The sequence below is a fragment of the Bactrocera tryoni genome, chromosome 3 (genome assembly GCF_016617805.1).
Source record: "Bactrocera tryoni isolate S06 chromosome 3, CSIRO_BtryS06_freeze2, whole genome shotgun sequence".
Taxonomy (NCBI): Eukaryota; Metazoa; Arthropoda; class Insecta; order Diptera; family Tephritidae; genus Bactrocera; species Bactrocera tryoni.
The window spans coordinates 87,332,172-87,358,584 of NC_052501.1; the positions used below are offsets into that span (position 1 = coordinate 87,332,172).

The window sequence follows — 26,413 nt, forward strand, 5'->3', positions numbered from 1 at the left end:
TTTAAATAGTGTTCGGTCTGTTTGCATTGCAAATGTAAAACTCCCATTCCGTACTTTGTTTAAAAAAAAAAGAACTTAGATCACACAAGTAGTATATCTTTTATTACTTACAACTTTATTCTATGTCGTGTGTGGCCACCTTAAGCCACATCAGATTGCAAAAAAATATAAAGGTCATCTGGCAGTACTAAGTTATCGATAAAAAAGATTTCAATAACTCTTCACTCCTATCACTAATTTGTGTTTTCGTTCTTTTCGTTCTTTTCTCACTTGTAAGGCAAAGTGCACAGAATGGTTAGTGACCAATCCGTTTAAATTTCATACATCAATTCACATTTATAAAATAAATTTATACCCAGGAGTTATTGATGTTATATTGTTTCAGGCGGCGCATAAATCTTTCAGGATTAAACAAAAGCTTGCTAAGAAGCTGAAGCAGAACCGTTCGGTTCCTCAGTGGATACGTTTACGTACTGGAAATACAATTAGGTAAAATTTTTTTGTGAATCTCTAAAATTTTTTGAAGACAAAGTTAAAATGTTTCCATTCTTCTTCTTACAGATACAATGCAAAGAGACGCCACTGGAGACGCACAAAGTTGAAGCTGTAAATGAATCTTTTATTAGTTGTTTGCGGTAATGCAGCGCACTATATAAATTCAATAAAAGTTCATTAAAAAAACGAATAATTTGTGAGATATATTTGAGTATTTTAAATATAATTCCCGAAGTGTGTAGAACAAGACACAATAACATATTTTAAACTACGAAAGCTCTTCTAAAAACGTGATAACGCTTGTATATAATTTGCCAATTTTTATTTATTTTGCTTGATCCTTGGATTGTAGGAAAATAGTTGATAATGCTAATCGGGACCTAATGCTTCCTCAGTTTGCATTCCATTTTTTTTTATCAAAAATGAAACCAATCTAAGACTTGCCGTGAGGTTAGGATAATGTTATTTACAATATCATATGTACGTTTTCGGTAATATGTGTGTGCTCCTATAATTTATAAACTCTCCATTGTAACATATAAGAGCCCAGGTGTTACAATTTATCTTCCCATTGTTAGTAAGGGGATTTTCAATCAGAGAAATCGCATCATTCAAAAGTCATGAAGTGACTTCAGCTGCCAGCTGGCTCTATTAAAAAAAAACAAGCGCCAGAAGAATCACATTCAAAAGTCATGAAATTACCTCACGCGAAACTGGCTGCCAGCTGCCTCTATAAAAAAAGCACGAACCTTTCCTGGTCAGTGCTTAGGTGACTCGTGCCCAAAAGTGATGTGATTTGGAAATCACAAGGTAAGGCCAGGGAAAGCTATATTCGTTAAAGATAATCGGACACGGCACTTGGCCAGTGCTTAGGAGAGTCTCACACCTCAATGTGACATGATTTATAAGCCATGAGGCGAACCTAACAGCCAGGTGGCTCTATGTAAGTAAAACTGTCTCATTGACTGGACAGTGCTTAGCTGACTCGTGCCTCGAAGTGATGTGATTTGGAAGTCACAAGATGAGTGCAGGGAAAGTTAGCTTTATAAAAGAAAATCAGACATCGTGCCTGGTCAGTGCTTAGGTTTCCTTCCTGGCTCGCACCATAGAAGTGATTTGATTTAGAAATCCCAAGGTAAGTTCAGGGAAAGCTAAGTCCATAAAAGATAATCGGACACGGTACTTGGCCAGTGCTTAGGTGACTCTCACACATCAAAAAGTCATCAGGTGAACTCACGCGAAATTGACAGCCAGTTGGCTCTATTTAAGTAAAGCAGTCACCGTGTCTGCCCAGTGCTTAAGTGAATCTCGCGGCTCGATATGCGTGATTTCGAAGTCATACGATGACTTTAGGGGATGCAGTAGTTATTTGGCTCGTGATTAGGTGACTCTCGTGCCTAGATTTGATTTTATTTGGAAGTCACAAGGTGACCTAACTGGAGGTGGTTGGAAACACGATAATAATGTTCTATGGAGATACACGCTTTCGTTTATACCACAGGAAAAGTGAAATATTCTTACATTCTCTGCATCGTGAACCTTTTGAAACATATACCAGAGAACGTTTAATATTAAAAGTCAAAGTAAGAGCGACGAGGAAAGACGAAAACATCGCGTTGATAGTGTGTAAACCTATATAGAAAAAATACTTACATATGATGTACATACATATATAATATATAAATCTATATAGGTTATACAAAGCTATATAGAAAATATATAGATCTATACAAGTTTGTATAAACCTATATGTATATAAAATAAGTAAATCTATATAGGTTTATACAATGGATAACACGCTTTATGCTCTTATTCGTAACATTTCGGCGCTATGCAAGTCAGCATTACTTCGCGTTTAGAAATTCTTTTCATAGTTGCCATTGAGCCTGATTGTGGAAATTTTAATTTCACCATCTATTTTGTGTGTGTAATGCACAAAGAATGTAGAAATATAGAGAAGGTTCAATCTTCATTCTCTGTGGAAATATGGAAATCAGTTACGTAGAATGGATAGATCTTATATTTAATTAGAATTAAACGAAAATTAAAAATCTTTGCTTTTTTATTAAAGAAACACCAACATTATTAACAAAATATGGCATCCATGCAAATGAAAAAGATAATAAGATGAATTCCCAAAATATTTCTTATTAAAATTATTTAATTTCTTTTACTTCAGGTGCGACGTGGACGAAGACATTCTGATTTAAAGTAATTTTCTCTTATTTTTAAATAGTTTATTTCAACTAGTAAGTTATATAATATTTACTATATGTAGTTCTTGTAAAAAAATTACTATATAATTTGAGATATGTACATATTTGTGTGGGTTAGGAATAAGTTTTATTAACTTTGTTTTTCAATTATTCAAGAGATGAATATATAAATAATTTAAATGAAAATTGAGGTGTTGTGGCGGCCAAATAGATGAATGCATTGCATTGCATTACATGACATGCTTCACAAGTTGCATGATGAGTTTAATAACAATGAGAGGCAATAATATTTCAAAGGGCGCCATACAAATTTGTAGGCGGACGGATATATGTATATTAAGTTGTTGTAGTCGTTATCTAAATCTCGGTTGAGCGGTAAGGTTCAAGTTCGTTTCCATTCGGGCGGGAAAGGAAGCCGGCTGTGTCGAAGCGGTCGAATCATAAGGAGGGGAGTGTTGGATTCGTTGGTCATGCAAAGGGGATTCGTTGCACGCAGCACACTTATCAAATTTGTATCTAGTTGCTGATAGTAGCGGTACACGTATTTTCCTCTAATTCGGTCCTTTATAAGAGCTCTATTTTGAAGTTTTGTTCAAATTCTATATCTCAAAGTTTTAACCACTAGATAGTATTTTAGATTCGCTTATGCTCTTTATTTAATTATAAATAAAGGACTTTTATTATGACTTTCCATCTTCCAACGATTGACATGAACTAAATAAAAGCTATTTAATGTTTTCGTCTTTCATTTAAATTTCTTTCTTTCGTAGTTTGCAATCAAATACTAATATATATGAAGGTTTAATAATCACTTCCTTTTCAGATCTTTAAAAAAATGAATATCAAAGCACTTACGGCTGTAATATGCGTGTTTGTGGGATGCTGCAGCAATGTTGTGTTTCTAGAGTATCTTGTAAAGTAAGTTTTCGTGAGCACACTTTTATATTTCAGATAACCTTATTTTAATAATTGACCTAACTAATCTCTACTTTCAGAGAAGATCCCGGAGCTGGGAATCTTATAACATTTTCACAGTTTCTGTTTATTGCTCTTGAAGGGTTAGTACATATAATTGCGTCTCGCGATTTTGTGCCCAAAATACCTCTGCGTAATTACTCCCTTCTTGTGATTCTGTTTTTTGTAACAAGTGTGGCCAACAACTTTGCGTTTGACTTCAATATACCAATGCCTTTACATATGATATTTAGGGCTGTAAGTAAATTTAAATAGCCTAAAAGCTAATAAATACCATACCAATATTGATTTCCGCTTAAAATGTTGCAGGGATCACTTATTGCTAACATGATAATGGGAATAATTATTTTGAAAAAGAATTATCTTTTCTCGAAGTATTTATCCGTTTTCATGATAACCGCTGGAATTGTGTTGTGTACAATTATTTCGGGAAGTAGTGTGGTAAGTGTAAACAATTTTTTTCATATGAGACCCTATATCATAATATATGTATATATCGATGTAAAGTCGGTATGGAGTAGATGGTAAGGCAAAATTAGTTTACTGTCAGTTAAAATGTTTTCATATTCCCTCCTTTATTGGATCTTTTCGCGTGAATCTTAAATCGAGTTTACTATTACTTCATATCCGACCTAAGCTACATTTTCGTATGAACACCGTTTTTTAATAATTTACTACTAGATTATAAGAATTAAACTTTTTGTTATTTAGAAAAGTGCCACTATCAAACCAACAGAGGCCCTGGATGTTGGATATTCCGACTTCTTTATATGGACTCTTGGGATAGGTTTACTCTCCATTGCTCTTTTTATATCTGCATATATGGGCATTTGTCAGGAAACTCTGTACAAGAAATTTGGCAAATATCCTCAAGAGGCTCTCTTCTTTACGGTAAAGTTCATACAGACAAAATAAGTCACTTAATTATTATTATTGTTCTTTTACAGCACTTGATTCCCTTACCTGGTTTCATTTTTATATACAAAAACATTTGGGAACATTTCAGTATTGCTACAGATAGTGAACCAATGGCATTACCAATAATTTCTATGATTGGGTTTAATGTTGAAATTCCTCAAATGATATTTTATTTAATGTGCAACGTTATTACGCAGTATCTTTGTATAAGATCGGTATATATTTTAACAACTGAGTGTGCTTCATTAACAGTTACGCTTGTCGTAACATTGAGGAAGTTTGTATCATTGCTTTTTTCTATTATATATTTTAAAAATCCGTTTACAATTTACCATTGGATTGGTACGGGACTGGTTTTTTTCGGAACGATAATCTTTACTGAAGTAGTTCCACGAATTTCTGAGCATATGCAACTTAGGAAACATAAAAAAGAATAAATCAGTAAATGGTGTATATGCGTTCACGTTCTTAAAAACCCATATATATTAAGTTAACGTAAATTGTAAATAGGCTTTTTTGTTTGGTAACGAATTTAATATAATTTGTGTATATGCTTGGATAAAATAAAAATTCAACAGATGTAATTGGTTGTTGTACGTTTTTTTATTGCACAATCCATGAGAATCACATTGCTAATTTTAAACAAAATCATTTTTTAAATTTTTTAATATCTTAAGGATATCGATATTTTTATTTTCAACTTGTAGACTAAGATGTGTGTAGCATTCCGCTTTTTTGCGAGTGGATTTGAAAACATTGGTCATCTCCTGCTTACCATTTATCGATAATGACGTCAGGAACTAAAATTAATTATTTTTCAGATTAATAAATAAATATAAATGCGTAAATGTGAAATATATGCAAAGCATATAAGATTTCACATCAAAAATCTCAAATATTGTTTAAAGCCTCGGAAAAAGTCTTGGATGGGAAGCTGTAAATAGAACTTAACGGTATAAATAAACTTCAGTGTAATTTTTGGGTATTTGATATTTGGGTGTCGTTTAAATCGTGGCGTCTTACATAATAAAATTAATTAATATTTTACAAATCAATGTTTAATGCAAAGGGATATTTATTAAACCATAGCAAGGCATCTTTTTAAATGGTCAGGAATCATAGATAGTGGGTAATGTATGGTTTTCATCCGTGATTGTTGGAGGACCGGTTAAGCAGATTGCATCACATATGAATTTGTCATTGTTCTTTTTCTTATTTGAAATATTATACAGCAGACTCTTTTTTTTAGTGGAACGTGGGGTTGACTAAAAAGTGGAATTGAAAATTATAGATGTATTTTGGTTGGTATTATGTTGAGTATTTTAATTTGGGCAAGCAGCAGAGGCACGTACAGAAATTGCGCACTTTTTGTTAAGACAGCATGGCACCTGAAAATTATAAAACTTAAAACGCCCTCAATGCAGCGAAAAAATATGCTTTCAGAAAATTATTCGTAAGTCTAACTTATGAACCGGGTTATTGTACATTTTAAAACAACGATAAATACAAAGAAAGCTTAACTCCGATTTAAGATTGTAAAAAATATAAGGTATTTGCAATTCAGTCATTTGATATGGAGTTAATGTTAGCATAATTTCAGACCTTATTGGCAAGAGTTATTTGTTTATCAAACAACGACAAATTATCGTTCGAGAGCAAACCAGAATTCCTTTTTTTTAGCATCGAATAATTCAGCGTAACAAAAATAGTTATTAAAAATATATGTATCATAATAGAAACACAAATTTATTAGTATAAGTACATTGCTATTTAATCGGTAGAAATTTTGATTTGAACTTTGAGAACGATTTGCTCAAATATTGTAATTTAAATCACTTTAATAAAAAAAAACCCTTAATAATAAAATATTGCATGTTCATGCGATTTTAAATTAATAATTTTGTATGACTCCATCAGACTATTAAAATGCGAAGTACATAATATCAATCGAAAAATTTGAATATTTTGTACTTTCATAACTTTATATTTGGAGATTCCGTGTGGCTTTATTGAAATATTTTAGAATATTATGCCTCAATTTATCAGTTTCCCAACTAAGTAATTTTGTGAACTTGTCATACATTTAATTATTGCAAATTAATCTGGAGTATTTTCCCTAATGATCTTAAAAAAATTAGTAAACATTGTAGGCATTACTATATTGTTATTGGTTTAATTACCTTAAAATATTTAAAAATAACATTCTCCAAGCTCCTAATTTCAGCAGCGTAATGCTAAAGCATTAAAGTTTAAATATATATGTATATGTCATATGGAAATTAGTATAGAATTTTAATTAAATAGTTATTTTATCTAATTTTGCTAGAATTATGTATGTATGTAAGTTATTTAAACCAACTATTTAAAGCGTCATTGCATACAAGAGGCCAAAGAAAACGGCCCACATCAAAACAATCCCATGCATTTTTAGAATTGGGCTCTCACCGTCAGTAATCTTTCTAGCAACGAATTTCAGCGTTTCATCTAATAAAACTACAGGAATTGAAAATTTCATCACAGTTAGCCACTCTTCCCCTGACAATGGGGTTACTTGGAAAACGGTCTTAAAAAAAGGAGAAAACAAATATATACATATATATATATATATTGAGAATATTTTATACTTAACACTTACAGAAAGGACTTCCACATAAAGGATAACAAAATGAAGTGTGAAGGACAGAGCCATTGAACCAATTAGCCACATATTGCACCATGGGGGCATAGTAATAAGGGACTGATTTTCTGAAAGGCTGCGTAAGAAAGAATTGTGTAGTAATTATTAGTTGTATATATTGGTTTTGTTTGTTACCTGTTCATAGCGTTCAGCATTTCAATTGTAACAAGCACGGATAAAGCCATGGTCATTGCATGAGGATCACTGAATATCTTACAGTCTACTCCTTTAAAGTCATCTCCTGTACCAGTACATGACAAATGATGTGTCAGTTGCCAGTAGGTTAAGTGAGGGCCTGTCTCAGCAAAGATGAACCACCAAGCTGCAGCACCAACTGTGGCAGCACCAACATAACCACCAATAGCCATGTATCTATAAGTAGATTATTATTTTTAATGCATTGACAATATATATGAAGATTTAAATAAATACCGGAAGAACAACCATCCAGAAATAAGACCTTCGTCGGCTTTGCGTGGAGGTTTCTCCATAATATCCAAGTCAGGGGGATTGAATCCGAGAGCAGTTGCTGGAAGACCATCTGTTACCTGTATATATATACATACATTGCTTAATTAGTAATTTCTTTAATTTGCAAATTTTTGAATATTACTTACCAAATTAACCCACAATAGTTGTACAGGAATCAAAGCTTCGGGTAATCCTAAAGCAGCGGTTAAAAAGATAGACACAACCTCGCCAATATTTGAAGAAATAAGGTAACGAATAAATTGCTTCATGTTATTATAAATAGCACGACCTTCTTCAACAGCAGATACAATGGATGAGAAGTTATCATCAGCCAACACCATCTCAGCGGCTGATTTAGCTACAGCAGTACCTGAACCCATTGCAATGCCAATTTCAGCTTTCTTAAGAGCAGGGGCATCATTGACACCATCACCAGTCATAGCAGAAATTTCATTCATGCTTTGTAGATATTCAACAATTTTTGATTTGTGTTGTGGCTCTACGCGAGAAAAGAGCCGGGCTCGGCCACAAGCCGCTTTTTGCTCTGCGGGTGAAAGATCATCAAATTCACGACCGGAATATGATTTATTAGCAGTGTCTTCGTCTTCACCGAAAACACCGATGCGACGGCAAATTGCTTCAGCGGTTGCCTTGTTATCACCAGTTATTACAATTACTCGGATGCCTGCTGCTCGGCAACGTACAATAGAATCGAAAACTTCTTTACGTGGAGGATCCAACATACCCACGACACCAACAAATGTTAAATTTATTTCATATTGATAGAATTTGGTGGAATCTCCCAAATCCATTTCATCTGGCCGCATAGGACTATCCGCTACAGCTAGAGCAAGACAACGCAAAGTATCTCTTCCAGTACCATACTGTCCAGTCAAAGCCAAAATTTTGCTCTTAAGAGTTGAAGTCAGTGGCACTTTGCTTGTTCCAACACGTGCATGTGTACAACGTTCCAAAACACCCTCGGGCGCCCCTTTTACGAATAATTTTGGACCAGTTCCCAATCGGGATGCTTTCAGTGGTGTACAGTATGAAGACATTGATTTACGGTCACGGGAGAACTCAAGAGTGAATTCCTTTTTCCACTTCGTTTCGATTTCTTGACGCACAACAATAGCGGCGGAACGACGATCGAGGCCAGTCTTATTGACACTGAATGGATTCAATTTTTCAGCAAGTACAATTAAAGCCGTTTCTGTGGCTTCACCAACCTTTTCGAAACATTGTTTGAACTCATTGTAATCGATTGCGGAATCATTGCACATAATACAAATAGTAGCTAACTCCTGCAGGGCTTCATATTCCGAAGCTTTTACCCGTTGGCCTCCCAAGAAGAGCTCACCCAAAGGTTCATATGTTGATCCAGTCAGTTCAAACTCGAGGAAACTACTGTCGCTACCTTCAACCTTTTCGAAAATAAACATTCTTGATACCGACATTTGGTTTGTAGTTAATGTGCCAGTCTTATCTGAGCAAATCACCGATGTACAACCTAATGTTTCTACAGATGGCAATGAACGAACAATAGCATTTTTTTTTGCCATGCGGCGGGTTCCCAAAGCCAAACAAGTTGTAATTACAGCTGGTAAACCCTCTGGAATAGCAGCAACAGCCAATGCTACAGCAATCTTGAAGTAGTATATAGCACCTTTTATCCACGAACCGCCATGAGCGGGATCATTGAAATGACCAATATTTATTGCCCATACAGCAACACAAATAATAGAAATCACTTTTGACAGCTGCTCGCCAAATTCGTCCAATTTTTGTTGTAATGGAGTTTTAATTTCCTCTGTCTCTGACATTTCTGTGCGAATTTTGCCAATCGCTGTATTCAAACCCGTACCAATGACCACGCCTCGAGCTTTACCAGCTGCCACATTTGTACCCGAAAATAAAATATTCTTTTTATCCTGGTTAACGGCGCGTGGATCAGGAATAGGATCTGTGTGTTTTATAACAGACACCGATTCACCAGTCAAAATTGATTGATCGATTCGTAAAGTAGTGGAGTAGATATGTGTTAGTCGAATATCAGCAGGAATTTTATCTCCAACGGATACTTCAACTATATCTCCAGGAACAATTTCCTTCGCTCTAATTTTCTGAATTCCAGATTTATCTTGACGAACTACTTTACCCATTTCTGGCTCATATTCTTTGAGGGCCTCGATTGCAGACTCAGCATTTCGTTCTTGCCATACACCTACGACGGCATTTGCTATCAAAATTAAAAGAATAACTAAAGGTTCTACAAATGCTGTGAATGTATCCTCGTGCTCTTCAAATAAAGCTAAGACCTGAAAAAATATGAAATCAAATTTTATAGTACAGTCAAATAATTGAAATTATTCATTTCTAAACATATGTTTGTGCATACATACATATATGTACGTACACACATTATAGATGAATTTAAAAGAAAATTAAACTTACAAAAGAAATGATAGCGGCCAATAACAGAATTTTCACAAGAAGATCGTCAAATTGTTCTAAAACAAGTTGCCAAATAGTTTTTCCTGAAAAAAATTCCTTTTTTGTTAATTAATTTATTTTTTTAGTAGAATATACTTTAAATACCTTCCTCCGTAGGCAGCTCTGAAAGAGAAAGAGTAGAACAATTAGTAAATTTAACAAAAAAAAATTTAAACATATAATAAATATTACCATTTGGACCATATTTTTTTTGATTGGCTTTAACTTGTTCCAATGTAAGTCCGCGTTCAGAGTCTGTGCCAAAAAAGTTCAAGGCTTGTTCGACGGTTTTAGCGTGGCCGTCTTCCATTGTTACTGATTATCGACGCGCAGGAATTCTGTAAAATTAGTATACAAATTTAAATTCAATATTATATTGCATATATGTAAACAGTTTTGTACGATTATGACATGAGAAATGTGAAGAATAACGCATTGACTTGTTAAAACTTATTGCAGACAATTAATCTTTGATTATATATGATTTGATTAAAAACCATTTTTAATAAGCATTGGGATTTTACACTGCAGGCTACCCATTGCAATTCCTTCTTTTTATATTGGGTTGTTAGTACTTCATTAAATAAATGTATATATGCACTGGTTAAAACAAATAAAATATTAACTAAGTTTATTTGATGCAATAATTATGACATTTGGAAATGGTCATTTGATTTCACTGTATTTGAATGACGTGGACTTTTTATCGAAAAATGTCGAATTTAAAAAAAATACTAGTTCTGGACTGTTGTGCCATTCGTTTCTTATATGCAATATGAAACAATTTAACAATTTATATATTTTCACATACTTTGTTATGTTATCAAAATTTTAAGGTCCAGTTATATATATCATTACATGATTTAAAGCACTAAAGAATACTTAAATAACTAAAAATACTCTTATACATACATAGATAATTTTAAAACGAAACGTTTGTCACAATTTATTGTAATAAAATAATATTAGTGATCACGTTTTGAGCATTAATTCCACAAAAAAAAGACCTTAAGTCCAATATGAGAGTTTTTGAGCATACGTACATATTTCTCTAAATTATATCCAAATTGCATTTACTTGGTTAGATCAGGAGGTAGTCCGCTGCACTCCTATTTTTTGACAAATTCCCAGCAACCAGAAAACGACACTTTGAACTATGTACATTTACTTAATACCCTTAAATACTTTAGTTTTAATTAAATCGTCATAAATTGTATTATTTTATGTGCTACTTTAGTAATGAGAAATACTAAAAAAAAAGACAAGCGCGATGGTGAATAATGGTGTAGAACGCAACGTTATACGATATGGAGGAAGCATGGCCTGACAGCTGGCTTTTGAAGTGTTGCCAATTAATAAAAAATAATTGCAAAACACTCAGAAAAAATGCATGTGATTGAAAACCGCAAAATTTTAAAATTACATATAATACATCAAAAAGGTTTCCCAAATGATGATAAAAAAAATGAAACAAATTATTATTTAAATTAATTAAGTTCATTTATCGTATTTATTTCAAACTGTGTATATTCCTATTTTGTAAAATTCTCTTTAACATGTTAAAAAAAATTCTCCGAACATTTTATATTCATAAAATGAAGTTATTTACAAAAATAAATCAGAAAAAGCAAATCTGGTTTCCTATTTAATATTTAAGAACCCGAAATTTTTAAACGACACTAAATAAAAGAACGAATTTTAAATCTATTATATTTTAATATACTTACATATATTCATCACAATACCTTGAAGAGTACAAGTATATGTGAATTGATGCATATATGTATGTATATACACATATATTTTTACGACGGACGGGCATACAAATTCATTTGTATGTATGTTCATTTCATGCAAGTAAGAATATGCAAAATGGTTTATTTCAAATATATTAAAAATAATATTTAACTACAAAATAAGATGATAAGGGAAAAATTTATAGATCTACCCAGTGTGAAATATATGTATGGTAATTTCCAAATATTTGAGTAACCGTTGAATATACATAGTCTTAGCCAGTCTAATCGTCAATACTATTAAAAATTAACATATATTTTATCATCAGCCTTTAAGGTAAAATATTTCAATGCTAAGATTGTGAATATGGTATATTCAGTATTTGAATATTGCGCAAACTCCATAGATGCCTTGGTAAATATGAAGAGATGATAGTCGAATTATAATGTATGCACGGGTATAATATACATGTATGATTATGTATGCTAATGTGAGTATCCATAGGCATTATCACCGTTGCCCAGGAGACTGTCACATGGTCTGTTCCAATTCGTTTCAATGCTTAGTATTCTAAAAATAATTAATTTTATAATAGATTTAGAAATACATCTTTTCTTGACATATATCATTACGAAAAGCTTTTGTTGACTTCATTTAATTTCGAAGAACTTTATTAAATTTTTAACCTCGTCATAGATTTGCAGGTTGCTTAGATATTATTGCTTGAAAATTAACTAATTTACACTTTACACTTTTTCAAAATCACAAGAAACTGGTTGAGCTCTTAACTTGAAATAACTATTTCTTTATTTTTCGATAGATTAAAAACTGAAAAAAAACTTAACATTTACGGATTTATCGTAACAAATAGCACATCAAATTTTCAATAAATTACTTCCAATTTTTAAAAAACTTACACAAATTTTTTACTCGGCGTCAATAATTAAAATTTTTAATTTTTCTTATTGCGAAACAATGTTTAGCCCAGCCGAAAATAAGAGCTAAGGAAAGATCGCGCTTTTGAAACGATCGACGGCGACTGAATAAAATGAGAACAAATGCTTGATGAGAGTGCCTTTCAAAATTACAGAAATCTTTGATTTTGGCAAAATTCCCAAACAGACAGACTCTCTATCACCCGGGAAAATACTTTTGGCACATAAAATTTTCTAAACAATCTCATTTCATATATGATATTTATCACAAAAAAAATGTAAATGTGTTTTATATTCTCAATATTACTGTGGTATGAATTTAATAATTAATACGATTTTTTAAATATACATGCATTATATGTAATTGCAATCTGTAACAATTAATTAATAAATGATTGGGATTATCGAATTTTGCAATTCTCACAAAATAATTTATACATTTGTATGTATGTGAAAATTTGGAAATAGTATGACTTCATAACATTTTATGAAAATAAAAACAAATTTTTAAAATGTTCATTATACATCAGTTTGCAAAACACGTTTTAAATTTTTAATTTGTATGCCGTTATTTGTTTGACATTTTTTTAAATTTATTGACAGTGGTTTAATATATAATTCGTTTCCAGAAAAGTCTTTTTGAACGCTTTCTCGACCTAATGCATGGGAAGATGATGGTGGCTTTTGTTGAATACTTGACAACTGATTTGAAAGCGAACAGTATGTCTCAGTTTGTACCGCCCTTGATACAACATATTTTAAAGAAGAGTTGTAGCAAATGTCAATAAAGAATAATAAGGATCCGATAACTGATAATGTTCCCAGAACTAGCGCATTTATTTGAATATCATCTGGTATGTACTCCAAAGTTCCAAACACTAAACAAGCTGAAATATATATTTATATATTGATTTTAAATAAGTTTAATTAACAGCAAAATTACATAAAATTCCAAATTTGAAAATTTATGTTATTGAAAATATTAGTTATTTGAAAAAATGTGCTGAGTGGGATTTTATGGTCATCCGAAAACCAAGGCGAATTCATCGGCTCAGTGCTGTTCTTTCCATCTATGTCGAAAGTCTTTGTAGTAGAATAATAATGTCGTCAAAAAATGTAACCTTATACTTTTGCTAATTTGCAGATTTTTTTTGTCTGTTATGGTTTAATATAGAAAGATAAATGAAGCTCACCTTGAGTCACGAAAAATATTGTGCCACAGTACAGCAATGTTTTCTCACACATTTCAAATTTATTTGCTTTCATTCTGAAAAAATATATATGACATATATATGTAAGTATATACAAATAAAATATTTTTTTTTTTTAATTTGGTTCCACTATTCAAAAAACTACTACTCAAAAAGTCCAGTGAGGCCTGACTATCGACATATAATCTGAGGTAATTTTACACTTAGTATTTTTAAGTTTTACTTTTTAAAACGTATTTGTATAAAATTCAAATCAAAAAGTTTCACTGTATTCCCAATTTTAAAATATACGCATGGAATTAGTATGTATGTATATAGCTGTGTTATTAAAAAAAATTGTTTCGGAGTAATGCGAAATAATTAAATAAAAAGTTGAAGCTGTTACCTTGACAACAAAAAAACCCCAGCTATAAAAGTGTATCCACCATAAACTATAATACTGAAGTCGTTTCCAGCCTGAGACCAATTTAAGTTATTAAGTAAGCTCCATTCAGTTGATAATTTTTGGTTTCTTTTAAAAACTTGCTCACCTTGGCTGTCTGTTATTTTTTTTGCGATTAAAGCAGCGAAAGATATTACCTTAAATTGAAAGAATTATAAAACAACCTGATGCTTAATTTGCGTGACAATACTTAATATGCATCTATGTAATATAGGTAACTATGTACATACTTTTATGCGGGAGGCAATAAACTCTCACGAAAAATTAGATGTATGTATGCATTATGTATGGTATATTGTATAAATATATAATGCACCTTAATATGGCAAACCATGAGGTGCATCGTGTGCAATTATTGGTTTTCGAAAGGTTATTACACATTTCGGACCTACATATGTACATACATATGTTTAAACACACAGATTGACAAAAAATACATATGTATTCACCTTTAAAACCAATAATAGATGTGTGCAATTATAAAGCCTTACATTTTTTAAAATTCTTATAATTTTCGTGTCTAGATATGTATATGAATTTATAAGTACACGCTCATGTATACATTCTTACGTATTCACATATGTATATGTATATTGGTTTTGTGTTTAAAGTAGTTTACTACATAGGTTTTCATCTTCAAACAAACCTGGGTAACTTTTGTTTCATCAACTCTTATTAACAAATTAATCAGTTTCATTAATTAACAAGCTCATTGCGCACGTACTTTAATAAATAATACTTATTATTATCACCGTAATGGGAAATTAATTTAGTTAAGTTCAATAGACAAACTAACATTTTATACATTTAAATGTTTTACTTACTAATTCTAAAAATGCAAGCAGTGTTGAAAACGAAAACCAACCCATTCTTTCGACTTTATCGTTTAATATTACAATCAAGAATGGTGTAGTAAGAGCTTGGCTTAAAAGTTTTGCCTTAAACAATTGAATTATGTATATGTACATACGTGCATTTGTGTAATGGATTCATGTAGTTTTTATACTGATGTATTGTTTAATGTCAAAAGTTAGAAGTTAAAAAACATATACATATATACTATTACATATGTATGTACGTCTGCATAATAACAGCTTACCGATTCATTACAAAAAAAATAACGCCCAAAATATAAAAAAAGGTATTTCTTATTCCAATATTTGGCATATGATGACATTAACATCAATGCATACATATCTATGTATTTTTAAGTTATATACATACACACGTTATATAATACGTACCTTCTACATATAGTATTTTTTATTGTAGTTCAACACGCATTGATCGCCAACTGGGATATTTAAATGAACACATGTTTAAATATATATAAGTTTACCTAATATGCATTATGCAAGATGCTAGGTACACTAAATATAAATATAGACATCGTATGTTTGTATAGAAAAATGTAAGTACATATATCTAAATATGAAATAAAATATCTACAAAGGAATAATATATACTGTTATGTAGTCCACACCATATATATGTTTATGTAGATGTATGATGGCAAGATAAGTATACAACTTTGCGAAATTTTTCGGGGAACTTAGAAAGATATACTCTCAAATTGTTAGCATGAGGATGTGGGTCGCATATTCAAAGCGGCTCATTTCGCAGCAAAAATGTTTAGTTAGAAAGTCTAAATTATTGTATGTAAACTTTTTTGAATATAGAAAAATGTTATAAATAATTTTACATGACAAGGCAAGGAATGCACACATATCGCTACCATTTAGCATTGTTCATTAGTTGTTGTAAATAAACAGACCTAACATGAAAAAATCTCAGCTGATATAACATACAAATATTTGTATACATATATAATTATTATAGGAAAGATTAACAAAGATAAGTATTGAAATTGTTTAAGCCTAAAATATAAATTTTTAATTTTTCAAAGTCATGTAAATTTAATGACATTTTTTGAATATCGCATGTATACAATATGTATGTATGTACGAAAGAAATTTAAAAACAATAAATAATACGATTTAAACGAACAATATGATGGAACGATTTTGTACATTTTCGAGAGTTTGCCATACATTAGATGATAAGTTTTGTTTAGATATATTTCTTAATGCTTTAGTCATATAGTGAAAGTTGGGGAAATATAATACACAGGACTTCCAGTAGTTTTTAATAAAATGGGTGAGATTACCTGATATTTATATTTTAAAAACTTTGCCCCCTACTATCTATTAAAACGGATTATGGAAGAATGTCAATAAACAGATGTACCAACTTATATCGAGATATCTCCATTTTTACTCAAGTTATCGGCTGTACGGAAGTACGGACAACATGTGTATGTGGTAGAAAATATCTTTTTTGTTTTGTAGACGAAAGTATTTTTTTATATTTTAACAAACGACGGTTTATATCATATAAATAATAATCGTGATTATTCTGCAAATACAAAATTCCAAGCAACTTTAATTTATTATATATAATGTTACAAGATTACAGATAACTATTTAGGGTACTAAATACCCCACCTTATAACTAACTATAAGTATTTTTTAATAATTGTAATTTATACAACATTGATATGAGTTTTCTTAACATAGTTTACTTCATATATGTATATAGCTGCTTAATTCATCCATTTTCTGCAATTAGGAGAACCACACATGCAAGATATCTTATGAGCATCGTCTTCAATGTCAAATTTATAATCATAAGACAGCTAAAAATGTGTATATAATTAGGCAAAATAAATCTCTTACATTTTATTATAAAATAAACTACCTCTTCACCTCTGTTAATCCTTCGCTTAGCAAATATTATTATCCTAAGTTCACGATCAACATCAACAGTCTCAGTTACACAGTTAGGATTGCAAGCATGATTTATATAACGCGCTAATCCTCCAGACAAGGTAGCATCGACAACTCTATCTTCATCCAGGCGAAACATATATATTCCTCGGTTCTATTTAATAAACAAAACGTTTTTTGTTAAACTAAAGAAAATTTAAGCAAATTTTCCCCTAGGTCAAGGTTGGGATATTTTTAATATCTAGATGCACACAAATATGCATACTTATATTAAAAAATTTTAATAAAGAAAGAGAGTTTTTTCTAATATATGTTATATTGCAACGGTAAAAGTATATAAGTTCTCTCTTCATTCCTAGTACAACAATCTTTGAATCTAATAAAGACATATTTAAATACCTTTGCTTCATATTGCTTCTCTCTGATTTCTGACACTTCGGTGCGAATAACTTCCCCAATATATTCAATTATCATAGTATGCTTTTCTATATCGCGTGCAGCATATAAACCAAGCCCTTGTATTTTTGATCTGAAATCAATATTATCAAAGTCATATCAGATATAAGTATACATACATTTGTGAATATGTGATAATTAGTATTTACCTTGCCAAGTATACATTATTTCTCCATTCCTGTTTCATTTTTTTATATTGCGAACTTTTCGAGTGGACAAATTGCTTACTATAGGGGCATGCTATTTCACCTGCAATAGATGTTGTAGAATTTGCCATACGTTGATTTGCAGCTGAGCCAGTTCTTTGGGTATGAGGCTTTCTCCAAGCAACAATTTGTCGCTGCTTTGGCTCGGTGCGTGCAGCACCACTTGGATTTATTGCAAGAGGCAATTCTAATAGTGGATTCCTCCCATATTTAAAACGATAGTTTGTTAGTGTTTCTATACCCGGTAAACTCTCTATAATACGAACTACAGAAGGCTCTGTTAATCCAAACAGATCTTCGCCAGAAATAAATTGAGGGAATAGTTGCACAACTTTATTGTTTTTACGCATTAATGCGATGGGGGTCAAAATTTGTTTCCAAACCGCATTTGGGGAGGAATCACGCAACTCGATTTCGCTTCCAGGCTCCTGCACTTGAATGCGGAATTCAGGGCGACCAGCAGATTCATTTATTGAGCATACATATCGACAACGTCGATTCGGCCTCTTCGTCGACCAGTAAAATCGAATCTAGAAATAACGTTGGAATACAATTTCATATTTTACTCAAACTGTGACTGTTGTACTTACTACTTTGTATCCTACAGGATATATGTGATCCATGGTGTGAAATGCTTCTAACTGATGAGGAAGTAATTGGCCAATATTTAAAAAAATTAAGGTACCAACTCGAAGTAAGTTTGTTAATTCTGAGTGATGCATTACAGTCGCCACTTGCCTGTTTTCGTCTCTTTCAACAAACACACGTCTATGAACGGTAAGACATGACAATTCATTTTCTTTTTCTAATCGATTTGCATGCTGCTGACAATGTATGGTTTTGTTTTTATAGAAAACACAATGCTCTCTTATTGCACATGGTAAATGAAAAACTTGATTGCAACGATTTTTAAAACAGCGCACTGTGGCACCGAGTTGTTGGCATCCGCTACACGATTGATTAAGGCCCATCTGTAAAGCTGCGGGAAAGTTCATAAGGCCACCGCTTATAGTCTCATACACTTCGCTGGACCATAGAGCGCAGTTTAAATGTACCTAGAATGATAGAGAATTATTATAAATAAATATTATTGCTTGGCTTCCGTTTTATATTATTTTCAGTAAATATACTTTGTCTACTATTGCAAAATAAATAAAAAAAAGTCCAGCACGTAGATATGTGCATATATGTATGTATGTATATATTGATGAGTTATTTTAATTAATACGTACCCATTTGTCTATATCAAAATTGAGTAGCCGCGATGGTCCATTGGGTACGCCGTCTCCTCGTTGATAACAAAAAACACACTCACGTATATCTTCAATAGAACTATTTAAGATACATCCAGCGAATCCATTTTGGTCGTTATTTTCTTCCACACATATTTCACCGCTATTTGTAACACTTTCAGAAACACGACTAGTTCTTTGATTTGACTCTTTAAAACAGTTAACATTGTAGTGTTTGTAAATGCAACTTTTGGATATATTATTTTGATTAGCCACAGATCTGTTCGCAGCTAGATTTTCCTCGCAAAACTTTTTTTCAGAAGTTATTTGTGCATCTTCAATTTTTGATTTTACATTTGAGCTAAGAGCCTTATGAGGATTATTGAAGTGTTCGTAACAATATTTGTCACAGAACTGCAAGGTCATTGGCGATAAATCTGGAGACAAGGTAGAAGGGCGGATTTCTTGCATATCACAAAAAGGTACTTTAAAAGATTTAATTCTTGAATCTGAAATTGAGGCACCACAATTATAGCAAATTTTTTTTCTACCACAAATAACACCTTGCTGTAAACTTATTTGACTTTTAGTTGTCAATTTAATGTTATTCTTTGGTATAAGGTCATGAGATAAATTAAATGTTGGTTTATCAATTATTTTATACATTGTCGGTGTTGGTATATGCAACAGATTCGCCAAATCTTTAAGTACCCCAAATATATTATTAACAGCAGATAATTGAACGGATAATGTAACCACTCGGTTTTGGCTTTCGTCACGTTTCGTCCTGAAAATGAAATTTCTTGTTATAAACTTATTAATAATGCATATTACAGACATTCATTTTAAAAGGAATACAAAGTTTAAATTCATATAAGAAAAATACTAATTATTTTGGAGGCATAGAAAACTAAAGTTATTTGCAGAGATAGAAAGTAGGTATGATAATGACTAAGCATACCCATAAATTAAATAAAAAACTAAAAGTTCTGGATATTGCGGCATTGATTATGCCTTTTAAAACATTGGTGAAAAATCACCAAACTAAAATGTGTCCTATCAAAAAATTAAAATGAAGTTCTAGGCTACATATTTGAATAAGTAACTTTAGGAGAATATGATTTTTTAATTTATGTATGTACTGCGCTACGGTAAATAAAATCGAAATATTTTGAAGAAAAAATGTAACAAGTTACCTGATATCAGTTCCAGTATGTAAAATCTTGTTAACATTTTCAATGCCGTCAATTTGCTTTACCGCTTTTACAAGGCAACCTTTTTTCATATTAAATGTTGAGTCGATAAATGGGATACCTGGTGACATTCGGTCCACATAATGCTCATTGTTTTTATTCATAACAACTAAACCGGGATAAATAAATTGCTGTAGTGAAAGCATATTGAATTTTTCTCCAATCGTATTTACTATGTCGACACTATTGACACTACAGTTAGTTACAATATCTGACGACTCAATGTTGCGTTCTTTCATAATACTCCATACTCGCAAGTATCTGTCGCTGTAATTATTTCGCATATTTGATGAGAATTCCTGGTCATAAAAATCATTTTGTATTGTAGACAACTTTTTATCTTTATTGTTTTCTGACGAAAGAAATGACTCCGTATCGTATAAGGTACTTGCATTGGAATGATGCGCATTTCCATACTCCCCTAAAAGCGGAGGTGTTTGCGAAAGATCGCCATTCTCTTTACTACTTACTCCACGAGGAAGGTTGCTGCTTAACCCATATGCATTACAAACGAGAAAATTTCTATTTAATAAAGGTTCCAATACTTGCAACGGTTTCATTTGTTTTAGATGGGTCATTAAATTATCAATGAAATTGTCATAGTCTTCTTCGATTTTGGAAAGTTTTCTTGACCTTTTTTTTGGTCCAGGTACATTTGTAGTAGAGTTAACTGCGTTTGCATTACTCTCCTTACCACTTAGCAACAACCTGCGTTGCTTTTGGTATTCTCTTTTCCGTTTTTTTCTTGACTCAATGTCTTTATCTACAGCTATTGTCTTCTGATCGATAGATACAATATTGGTGGAATCATTGCATTCAGACAGTAAATTCTTTTCATTTAAATTACTTTTATTGTCCAATTTTAAATTAACTTGGGTATTCGAATTTTGTGTCTCGTTATCATATCTCGATGGCACTTTTGACTTCGCAGATGCATCTAACAGATTATTCACATTAGCTTTAGTTCTTATATTTTCGCTCTTTTCCGCATTTTCTGATGGGTCCGTCAAAGCCGGAAAAGATGATACCAAACTGGAAAAATGTTCAACGTTAGTCTCTGCTTTCCGCTCAGTGCTAGGTGTGAAAATGGTTGACACATCACTGCCCAAATTTTGATTATTTATGCTGCCAGAGCAAATGGTTGAGGTCCTTATTTTTTTTCAAAAATTTTAGATATACATACATATATTATTAATGCTTAATATATATACACATATTTTAAATCGCTAATTTAATAATTTACAGAAGTATTCTTTTTTAAAACAAATAAAGTCATACCATTTAAAAAAAGTACACCGATTTTAAGGAATTTTCGAAGTACATCAATTAAAACTAAAACAAATTACAATTATTACGGTATCGAAAACTTATTTATAATAATAAAAATTTAAAAATATTATTCTGCCACTTTATTGTCATTAATATGCAATGATACTGGATACATCCAATTAAGCATATCAATATCTCATTTATTCAAAAACAAAACTTTAGTTACTTTTCTATATTATCAATGAAGTGATATACTATATCTAGAGTATAAAAAGCCTTTGAAAATAATTTATTCTTTTGAAATCCCTATTGTAGAATACGTAACACGTTTCTGTTTCAATTTAAAATATATAATATATTGATACAACATGTGTCTATTCAACAGCAACTAAAAACGTACAAATATGTATAAAATTCATTATTAAGAAGGTATATAAAAATAAATGTTTCATATAGAATTCCCCTTCATTAATTATAGTGCGTTTTTCATTTGATTTAAAATTTCAGCTATCTTTTTGTTTAATTTATAAATTTTACAACAATATAACGGTTGCCTTGAATAGGTAAATATCACGTTAAATGTATGTTCACGCACCAATGCTTTGTTAAATGTGATAGATGAAACACTTGTTAACTAATGTATTTTGTAACAACAATACTATATGCCTGGGTAATATTGCTCTATGCTCTGATATAGTTAAATATATTTTCAAAGGCCTTGGCCATAACTAGGTCGTAGTAATTTTTTTACTTACGTTTTATTTGAGGGACAAATATTTCCCAGTGAATTTCCTTCTTTCGCCTCGTTACCATTGCATTCTTTTGGCTGTGTATTATGTGAGTAGTTTTGTTGGGATGTATTACGCGTATCATTTTTCTCACACGTAGCTTTACTTGCTTTAAACGAGTCATTTTCAAGGTCCTGTCCAGTAACTGTTAATTTAGAGCGACACGGATCATCTAATGGGAATGGGCTAATGTTTGGGTTGGAGACAAATGACGTTTCCTTTGAAATTACTTGAACACACTTTATTTTACCGTCATTTTGAGATACTGTTACTTCATTGTTGATTTTAGTTAATAAATCTTCTTGAGTGTCAGATTTCTGTGATTTTGGAATTTCACTTTGAACCGATGCTTCAGTTGTCGTAGGGACTGGAGGTATAACTGGGCGAGCCAACTGCGCCTCCAGGGAACTAACTAAACCCAAACTAGGAGCACGTACGTTAATTACTTTTCTGGCAGATAATACTTGACTACAAACAGATGCAGGTGTTGAGTTCGTAACTGGGTTAAGCATATTTGTAGATATGGGCGTGTGTATATTTAGATGTTGTGAACTACTCGAATTTTGAAGAAGTTTCTTAAGCAGAACATTGTTGGAATCCTCTGATTTAGGAACAGTTATAGGCGACTTGTTAAGTTCAATGTTTCCATGCTTGTCAAGATTTTTTATGGATTTTGCATCAACGTAGGAATGCGGATTATCAGCAGCTTCTTTTTTGTTCAAACTCTCAAATACATCTGCACTGACCTCAGGATTTTCATATTTGTTGCGTTTTGTAGGTAAAATATCGATATTTTGTGAAATATTCTGACGATGCTCTTGTTCATGTACTTCAAGTGATTTACATCGCTTATCTAAATGTTGGCCCAGTGAAGACAGCGTGTAGGGTGTTACTTTGACTGTTTTACGAGGTAGTAGGCTCTGATCAGTTGAATTTAGTAAACTAGGAGGCTGTACTGCGACTGATATAACAGCAGATTTATTAATTGGACTTGTATCTTGTGAATGTTGTGAGTGATTTTGTGTCGATGAATTATTACTGGTATTAAAAGGCTGTACCGTATTCATTGAACTGACTGCTGATACATTAAGGGCACTTGAAACTGTTAAATTGATTTTTTTTATCTTCTGATCGATTAAGTTAGCGTTTCTAACCGAATTAGATACTATAGTCGCTTTCGATTGTTGGTTGGTGTTATTTTTCGATAAAACTAACGAAATATTTTTTGGAATCGAAATTATGGATGAAGAATTTAATTTTCCACATAAATTACTCAGATTTGCTTGCTTTGTACTATGGAATTCTGTCTGTACATTATTATCTGACACACCTGTTGAAACGGATACGCATGTGGTTGTAGCTGATGTTGTAATTAATTGAGGGACATTTTGTCTAATTATACTAACAGCTGGATAAATATTTGTGTTTCCTTGTTGCTCCGTATTCTTTGACAGTGGCGTCAGTAAAGGTAAGATATTTACATTTGGATTTAAAACTTTTTTAATAGTAGCCGCTGTTTTATTTAGGGGAATTTCCTCAGTGACTGGAGATACTATCTTTAGTGAATTTTGTATGGAACCTAAAGTTTTTGATATATTGGAGTCTAGCATATGGCTATCACTGATAGATGTTTCTACTTTTTCATTTGTAAAATCCATTTTGTCCATGGCAGCGTTACTGTCAGTTACCCTTGATCCATCTTCTAAATTGACATTATTATGTAATAATCCTCCGGAATCTGTTTTGAAATTAATTTTTTTTGAACTCGATTGATTGAGAGCTATATTTGGTTTAGCTTTTGATACGGCAATGGTAACAAGTCCTGAATTAGGCTGCGAATTTGTTGCTACTGAACACTGAAGTTGTGGTAGTTTCTTACCAAAAACTTTAGTTTGAACCAATTTTGTTGTTGACACTGGTTTAATTTGAAGTTGTGAAAGTGATACTATAGTTGGATGACTGCCTTTATATCCTTGCTTTGTAGTCAGAATTTTGCTCAAATTTATTTGCGTTTGAGAAGAGAGTTGCTGTGAAGATGTTTGCGTATTCGCTTGGGATTGTTTCTGAATGTCGGAAGATCCTGAGTTGCTTTGATGCACATGTTGTGAAGAATTTAGAGGCTTTAATAATGGAACTGATATTGTGGTATTACCAATTGAAACTTTTGCTGTAGTTTGTGTAACCTCCGATGCCAGTTTCTTACTTGTCGTCATTACTTGCTGATTCTTCAAATTTGGAGAAATATTCCTTCTATTCAATACTGTTGCATTTTGTGGTAAGCCGGCGGATATTGTACTTGCAGTGGTTATACGTGTGTAAGTCACTGCACTTGGTCGCATAATATTTCCACCTGAAGCTACCACACGAGATAGCGATCCAGAATGACTATTATCAGAACTTAAAGACAATTGCTGTATTGGCTTTTGTTCCTGTACAGATGACAGCATGACAACATCTAATTCATTAGTATTTCTTTCTTGATTTAAAGGCAATATGCCTACATCAGCTGTTTCCGTTTGTCCGGAACATTTGGAATTTAACTCTTTTCGTCCCGTTATGTTAGTATTAAGCAGAGTGTTACTTGTTTCAGGTATAGGCTTATTTCTGGTGCTTTTATCACAATCTTTGTCAACAATATAATCTGCTGCACAGGACGAGATAACCACAAAGTCTTCTGAATTACGTGGACTCGATGGTGATGGGATAGTTATATTTCGGATGTTATTAAAAGCTGATTTTCCTTTTTCTCCAGATACTTCACCATCTTGATTTGGAAAATTTTGAAAAGTTTTTACCACAGATTCTTTTTTGAAACTCTTTTTTGTATGTTCGTCCTTGGTGCTCTCATTCACTGGTTTCTTAATTAAAATACCATCAGTATTCCAAACAGTATTATCTAATTTAATTTTCTTCGTTGAACTTATACTTATCTCTGTTGGATTATTCCGTTTTACTGAAGTAGTATTATTGCCTGGGAAGTTATGTTTTGGATTTTCAGAACTTCCAATATTTTTTATTTGATTCATGATTTTTTGTTACACTTTACCATTTATGAGTCAAAATATTTATGAATAATAAGAAATCTGTAAATATACAAATAATTAATTAGGTTTTTGGTAATTCTAAGTCCTGTTTGGAGGGAAGGCAGATTAATAGACATTGGGAATAAATTTTTTTAGAGTACATAGTAACGATCGCAACACTAAACATTTTCAGTTATTTTTTATTAGAATCAAAAGATTGTGCGTGTTACTTACAACTGCCTAAATGATGAAAATTTAAATGAAAAATTGTGGGCGAACAATTTGTAAAATAAACATTCTTCTTCATACGATAATCCTTCAGGGTGAAAAAATTCGAAATATTTCACAATATTTATTTTGATATCGAATATTTTTGTGCGAGCAAAATAATTAGTATATAAATATGTCGCCTTGAATAAAAACTGTTATTGGCAATGCAAGAATAAATAATGGATATAAATTCTTGTTCAAAAAGAAAATTTTATAAACAGATAATTATCTTATTATAAAATTTAACATTAACATTTTAAAGTAATTGCCTACTAAAATCCGAACATACCTTGTGGCTCTGCGACCTTTATTTGATAAAAAAAAAACACTACACAAAACATACAAACTCTTCCTTACAATCCATTCTTGAATAATATGCTATGACAATATGGTTGAATCCTGCACATACAATTAAACAAGTAACAATATTCACTTCCAGCATTCACAAATAGTGAATTAAATAAATTTACTTCAGTGTCTTCTAGCTTTAATTTCTTAAAAGTTTTCTTTGATATTGCTTTACATGAAAAATATCAAAATTGTTTTAATATGGAAACGGT

General features: G+C 31.8%; 5 protein-coding genes and 1 long non-coding RNA gene across 17 annotated transcripts; 3 read left to right on the forward strand and 3 right to left on the reverse strand.

The window, feature by feature from the left end:
* The first annotated feature begins 197 nt into the window (after positions 1-197).
* LOC120771364 (60S ribosomal protein L39) lies at positions 198-688 on the forward strand. Its single transcript, XM_040099323.1, has 3 exons — positions 198-294; positions 386-489; positions 562-688. Exons 1-3 carry the CDS (start codon positions 292-294, stop codon positions 608-610), a joined length of 156 nt encoding a protein of 51 aa, XP_039955257.1. The 5' UTR covers positions 198-291; the 3' UTR covers positions 611-688.
* A 1,724-nt stretch (positions 689-2,412) lies between these two features.
* LOC120772911 (UDP-xylose and UDP-N-acetylglucosamine transporter) lies at positions 2,413-5,188 on the forward strand. 3 transcript variants are annotated; one of them, XM_040101805.1, is made up of 7 exons: positions 2,413-2,491; positions 2,675-2,706; positions 3,535-3,629; positions 3,707-3,923; positions 3,996-4,127; positions 4,398-4,577; positions 4,634-5,188. In XM_040101805.1, exons 3-7 carry the CDS (start codon positions 3,547-3,549, stop codon positions 5,039-5,041), a joined length of 1,020 nt encoding a protein of 339 aa, XP_039957739.1. In that variant the 5' UTR covers positions 2,413-2,491; positions 2,675-2,706; positions 3,535-3,546; the 3' UTR covers positions 5,042-5,188. The 3 variants fall into 3 exon arrangements, with proteins under 3 accessions (XP_039957739.1, XP_039957740.1, XP_039957741.1); XM_040101806.1 differs by lacking the exon at positions 2,413-2,491 and having other exon boundaries at positions 2,675-2,744; XM_040101807.1 differs by lacking the exons at positions 2,413-2,491; positions 2,675-2,706 and adding an exon at positions 3,091-3,246.
* LOC120772910 (calcium-transporting ATPase sarcoplasmic/endoplasmic reticulum type) lies at positions 5,186-13,034 on the reverse strand. 7 transcript variants are annotated; one of them, XM_040101801.1, is made up of 9 exons: positions 10,438-10,555; positions 10,351-10,368; positions 10,207-10,289; positions 7,899-10,070; positions 7,714-7,829; positions 7,417-7,653; positions 7,240-7,357; positions 7,050-7,167; positions 5,186-5,404 (listed from the first exon to the last, which is right to left on the reverse strand). In XM_040101801.1, the coding sequence occupies exons 1-9, from the start codon at positions 10,553-10,555 to the stop codon at positions 5,376-5,378; spliced, it is 3,009 nt and encodes a 1,002-aa protein (XP_039957735.1). In that variant the 3' UTR covers positions 5,186-5,375. The 7 variants fall into 7 exon arrangements, with proteins under 7 accessions (XP_039957735.1, XP_039957737.1, XP_039957738.1 ...); XM_040101803.1 differs by lacking the exon at positions 5,186-5,404 and adding an exon at positions 5,577-5,869; XM_040101804.1 differs by lacking the exon at positions 5,186-5,404 and adding an exon at positions 6,330-6,838.
* A 339-nt stretch (positions 13,035-13,373) lies between these two features.
* LOC120772844 lies at positions 13,374-15,446 on the reverse strand. The gene is made up of 4 exons (XM_040101659.1): positions 15,395-15,446; positions 14,514-14,707; positions 14,111-14,184; positions 13,374-13,804 (listed from the first exon to the last, which is right to left on the reverse strand). The coding sequence occupies exons 1-4, from the start codon at positions 15,437-15,439 to the stop codon at positions 13,437-13,439; spliced, it is 681 nt and encodes a 226-aa protein (XP_039957593.1). The 5' UTR covers positions 15,440-15,446; the 3' UTR covers positions 13,374-13,436.
* Positions 14,178-16,830, forward strand: LOC120772845. Its single transcript, XR_005705102.1, has 2 exons — positions 14,178-14,319; positions 15,843-16,830. It is a non-coding gene; the product is annotated as an uncharacterized LOC120772845 (long non-coding RNA).
* A 95-nt stretch (positions 16,831-16,925) lies between these two features.
* On the reverse strand, positions 16,926-26,372 carry LOC120772843 (histone-lysine N-methyltransferase trr). 4 transcript variants are annotated; one of them, XM_040101656.1, is made up of 9 exons: positions 26,211-26,371; positions 22,528-25,643; positions 20,447-21,652; positions 19,251-20,037; positions 18,609-19,073; positions 17,962-18,548; positions 17,756-17,885; positions 17,328-17,510; positions 16,926-17,265 (listed from the first exon to the last, which is right to left on the reverse strand). In XM_040101656.1, the coding sequence occupies exons 2-9, from the start codon at positions 25,584-25,586 to the stop codon at positions 17,173-17,175; spliced, it is 6,510 nt and encodes a 2,169-aa protein (XP_039957590.1). In that variant the 5' UTR covers positions 25,587-25,643; positions 26,211-26,371; the 3' UTR covers positions 16,926-17,172. The 4 variants fall into 4 exon arrangements, with proteins under 4 accessions (XP_039957590.1, XP_039957592.1, XP_039957589.1 ...); XM_040101658.1 differs by having other exon boundaries at positions 20,447-21,535; positions 26,143-26,371; XM_040101655.1 differs by having other exon boundaries at positions 26,143-26,371.
* Positions 26,373-26,413: the final 41 nt, after the last annotated feature.

Coding starts and splice junctions, on each gene's coding strand:
- LOC120772843 (XM_040101656.1), bottom strand. CDS start 25,586: ATGAATCAAATAAAAAATATTGGAAGTTCTGAAAATCCAAAACATAAC. Junction 21,653..22,527: donor ATTTGTCCCTCAAATAAAAC/GTAAGTAAAAAA, acceptor AAAAAAAATAAG/GACCTCAACCATTTGCTCTG. Junction 20,038..20,446: donor CATACTGGAACTGATATCAG/GTAACTTGTTAC, acceptor TTTCATTTTCAG/GACGAAACGTGACGAAAGCC.
- LOC120772844 (XM_040101659.1), bottom strand. CDS start 15,439: ATGGGTTGGTTTTCGTTTTCAACACTGCTTGCATTTTTAGAATTA. Junction 14,708..15,394: donor TGCTTGCATTTTTAGAATTA/GTAAGTAAAACA, acceptor TTTCAATTTAAG/GTAATATCTTTCGCTGCTTT. Junction 14,185..14,513: donor GGGGTTTTTTTGTTGTCAAG/GTAACAGCTTCA, acceptor ATATTTTTTCAG/AATGAAAGCAAATAAATTTG.
- LOC120771364 (XM_040099323.1), top strand. Junction 490..561: donor CGTACTGGAAATACAATTAG/GTAAAATTTTTT, acceptor TTCTTCTTACAG/ATACAATGCAAAGAGACGCC.
- LOC120772911 (XM_040101805.1), top strand. CDS start 3,547: ATGAATATCAAAGCACTTACGGCTGTAATATGCGTGTTTGTGGGATGC. Junction 3,924..3,995: donor TACATATGATATTTAGGGCT/GTAAGTAAATTT, acceptor AAAATGTTGCAG/GGATCACTTATTGCTAACAT. Junction 4,128..4,397: donor TTATTTCGGGAAGTAGTGTG/GTAAGTGTAAAC, acceptor TTTGTTATTTAG/AAAAGTGCCACTATCAAACC.
- LOC120772910 (XM_040101800.1), bottom strand. CDS start 10,555: ATGGAAGACGGCCACGCTAAAACCGTCGAACAAGCCTTGAACTTTTTT. Junction 10,071..10,206: donor TGGCCGCTATCATTTCTTTT/GTAAGTTTAATT, acceptor ATATTTTTTCAG/GTCTTAGCTTTATTTGAAGA. Junction 7,830..7,898: donor AACTATTGTGGGTTAATTTG/GTAAGTAATATT, acceptor ATATATATACAG/GTAACAGATGGTCTTCCAGC.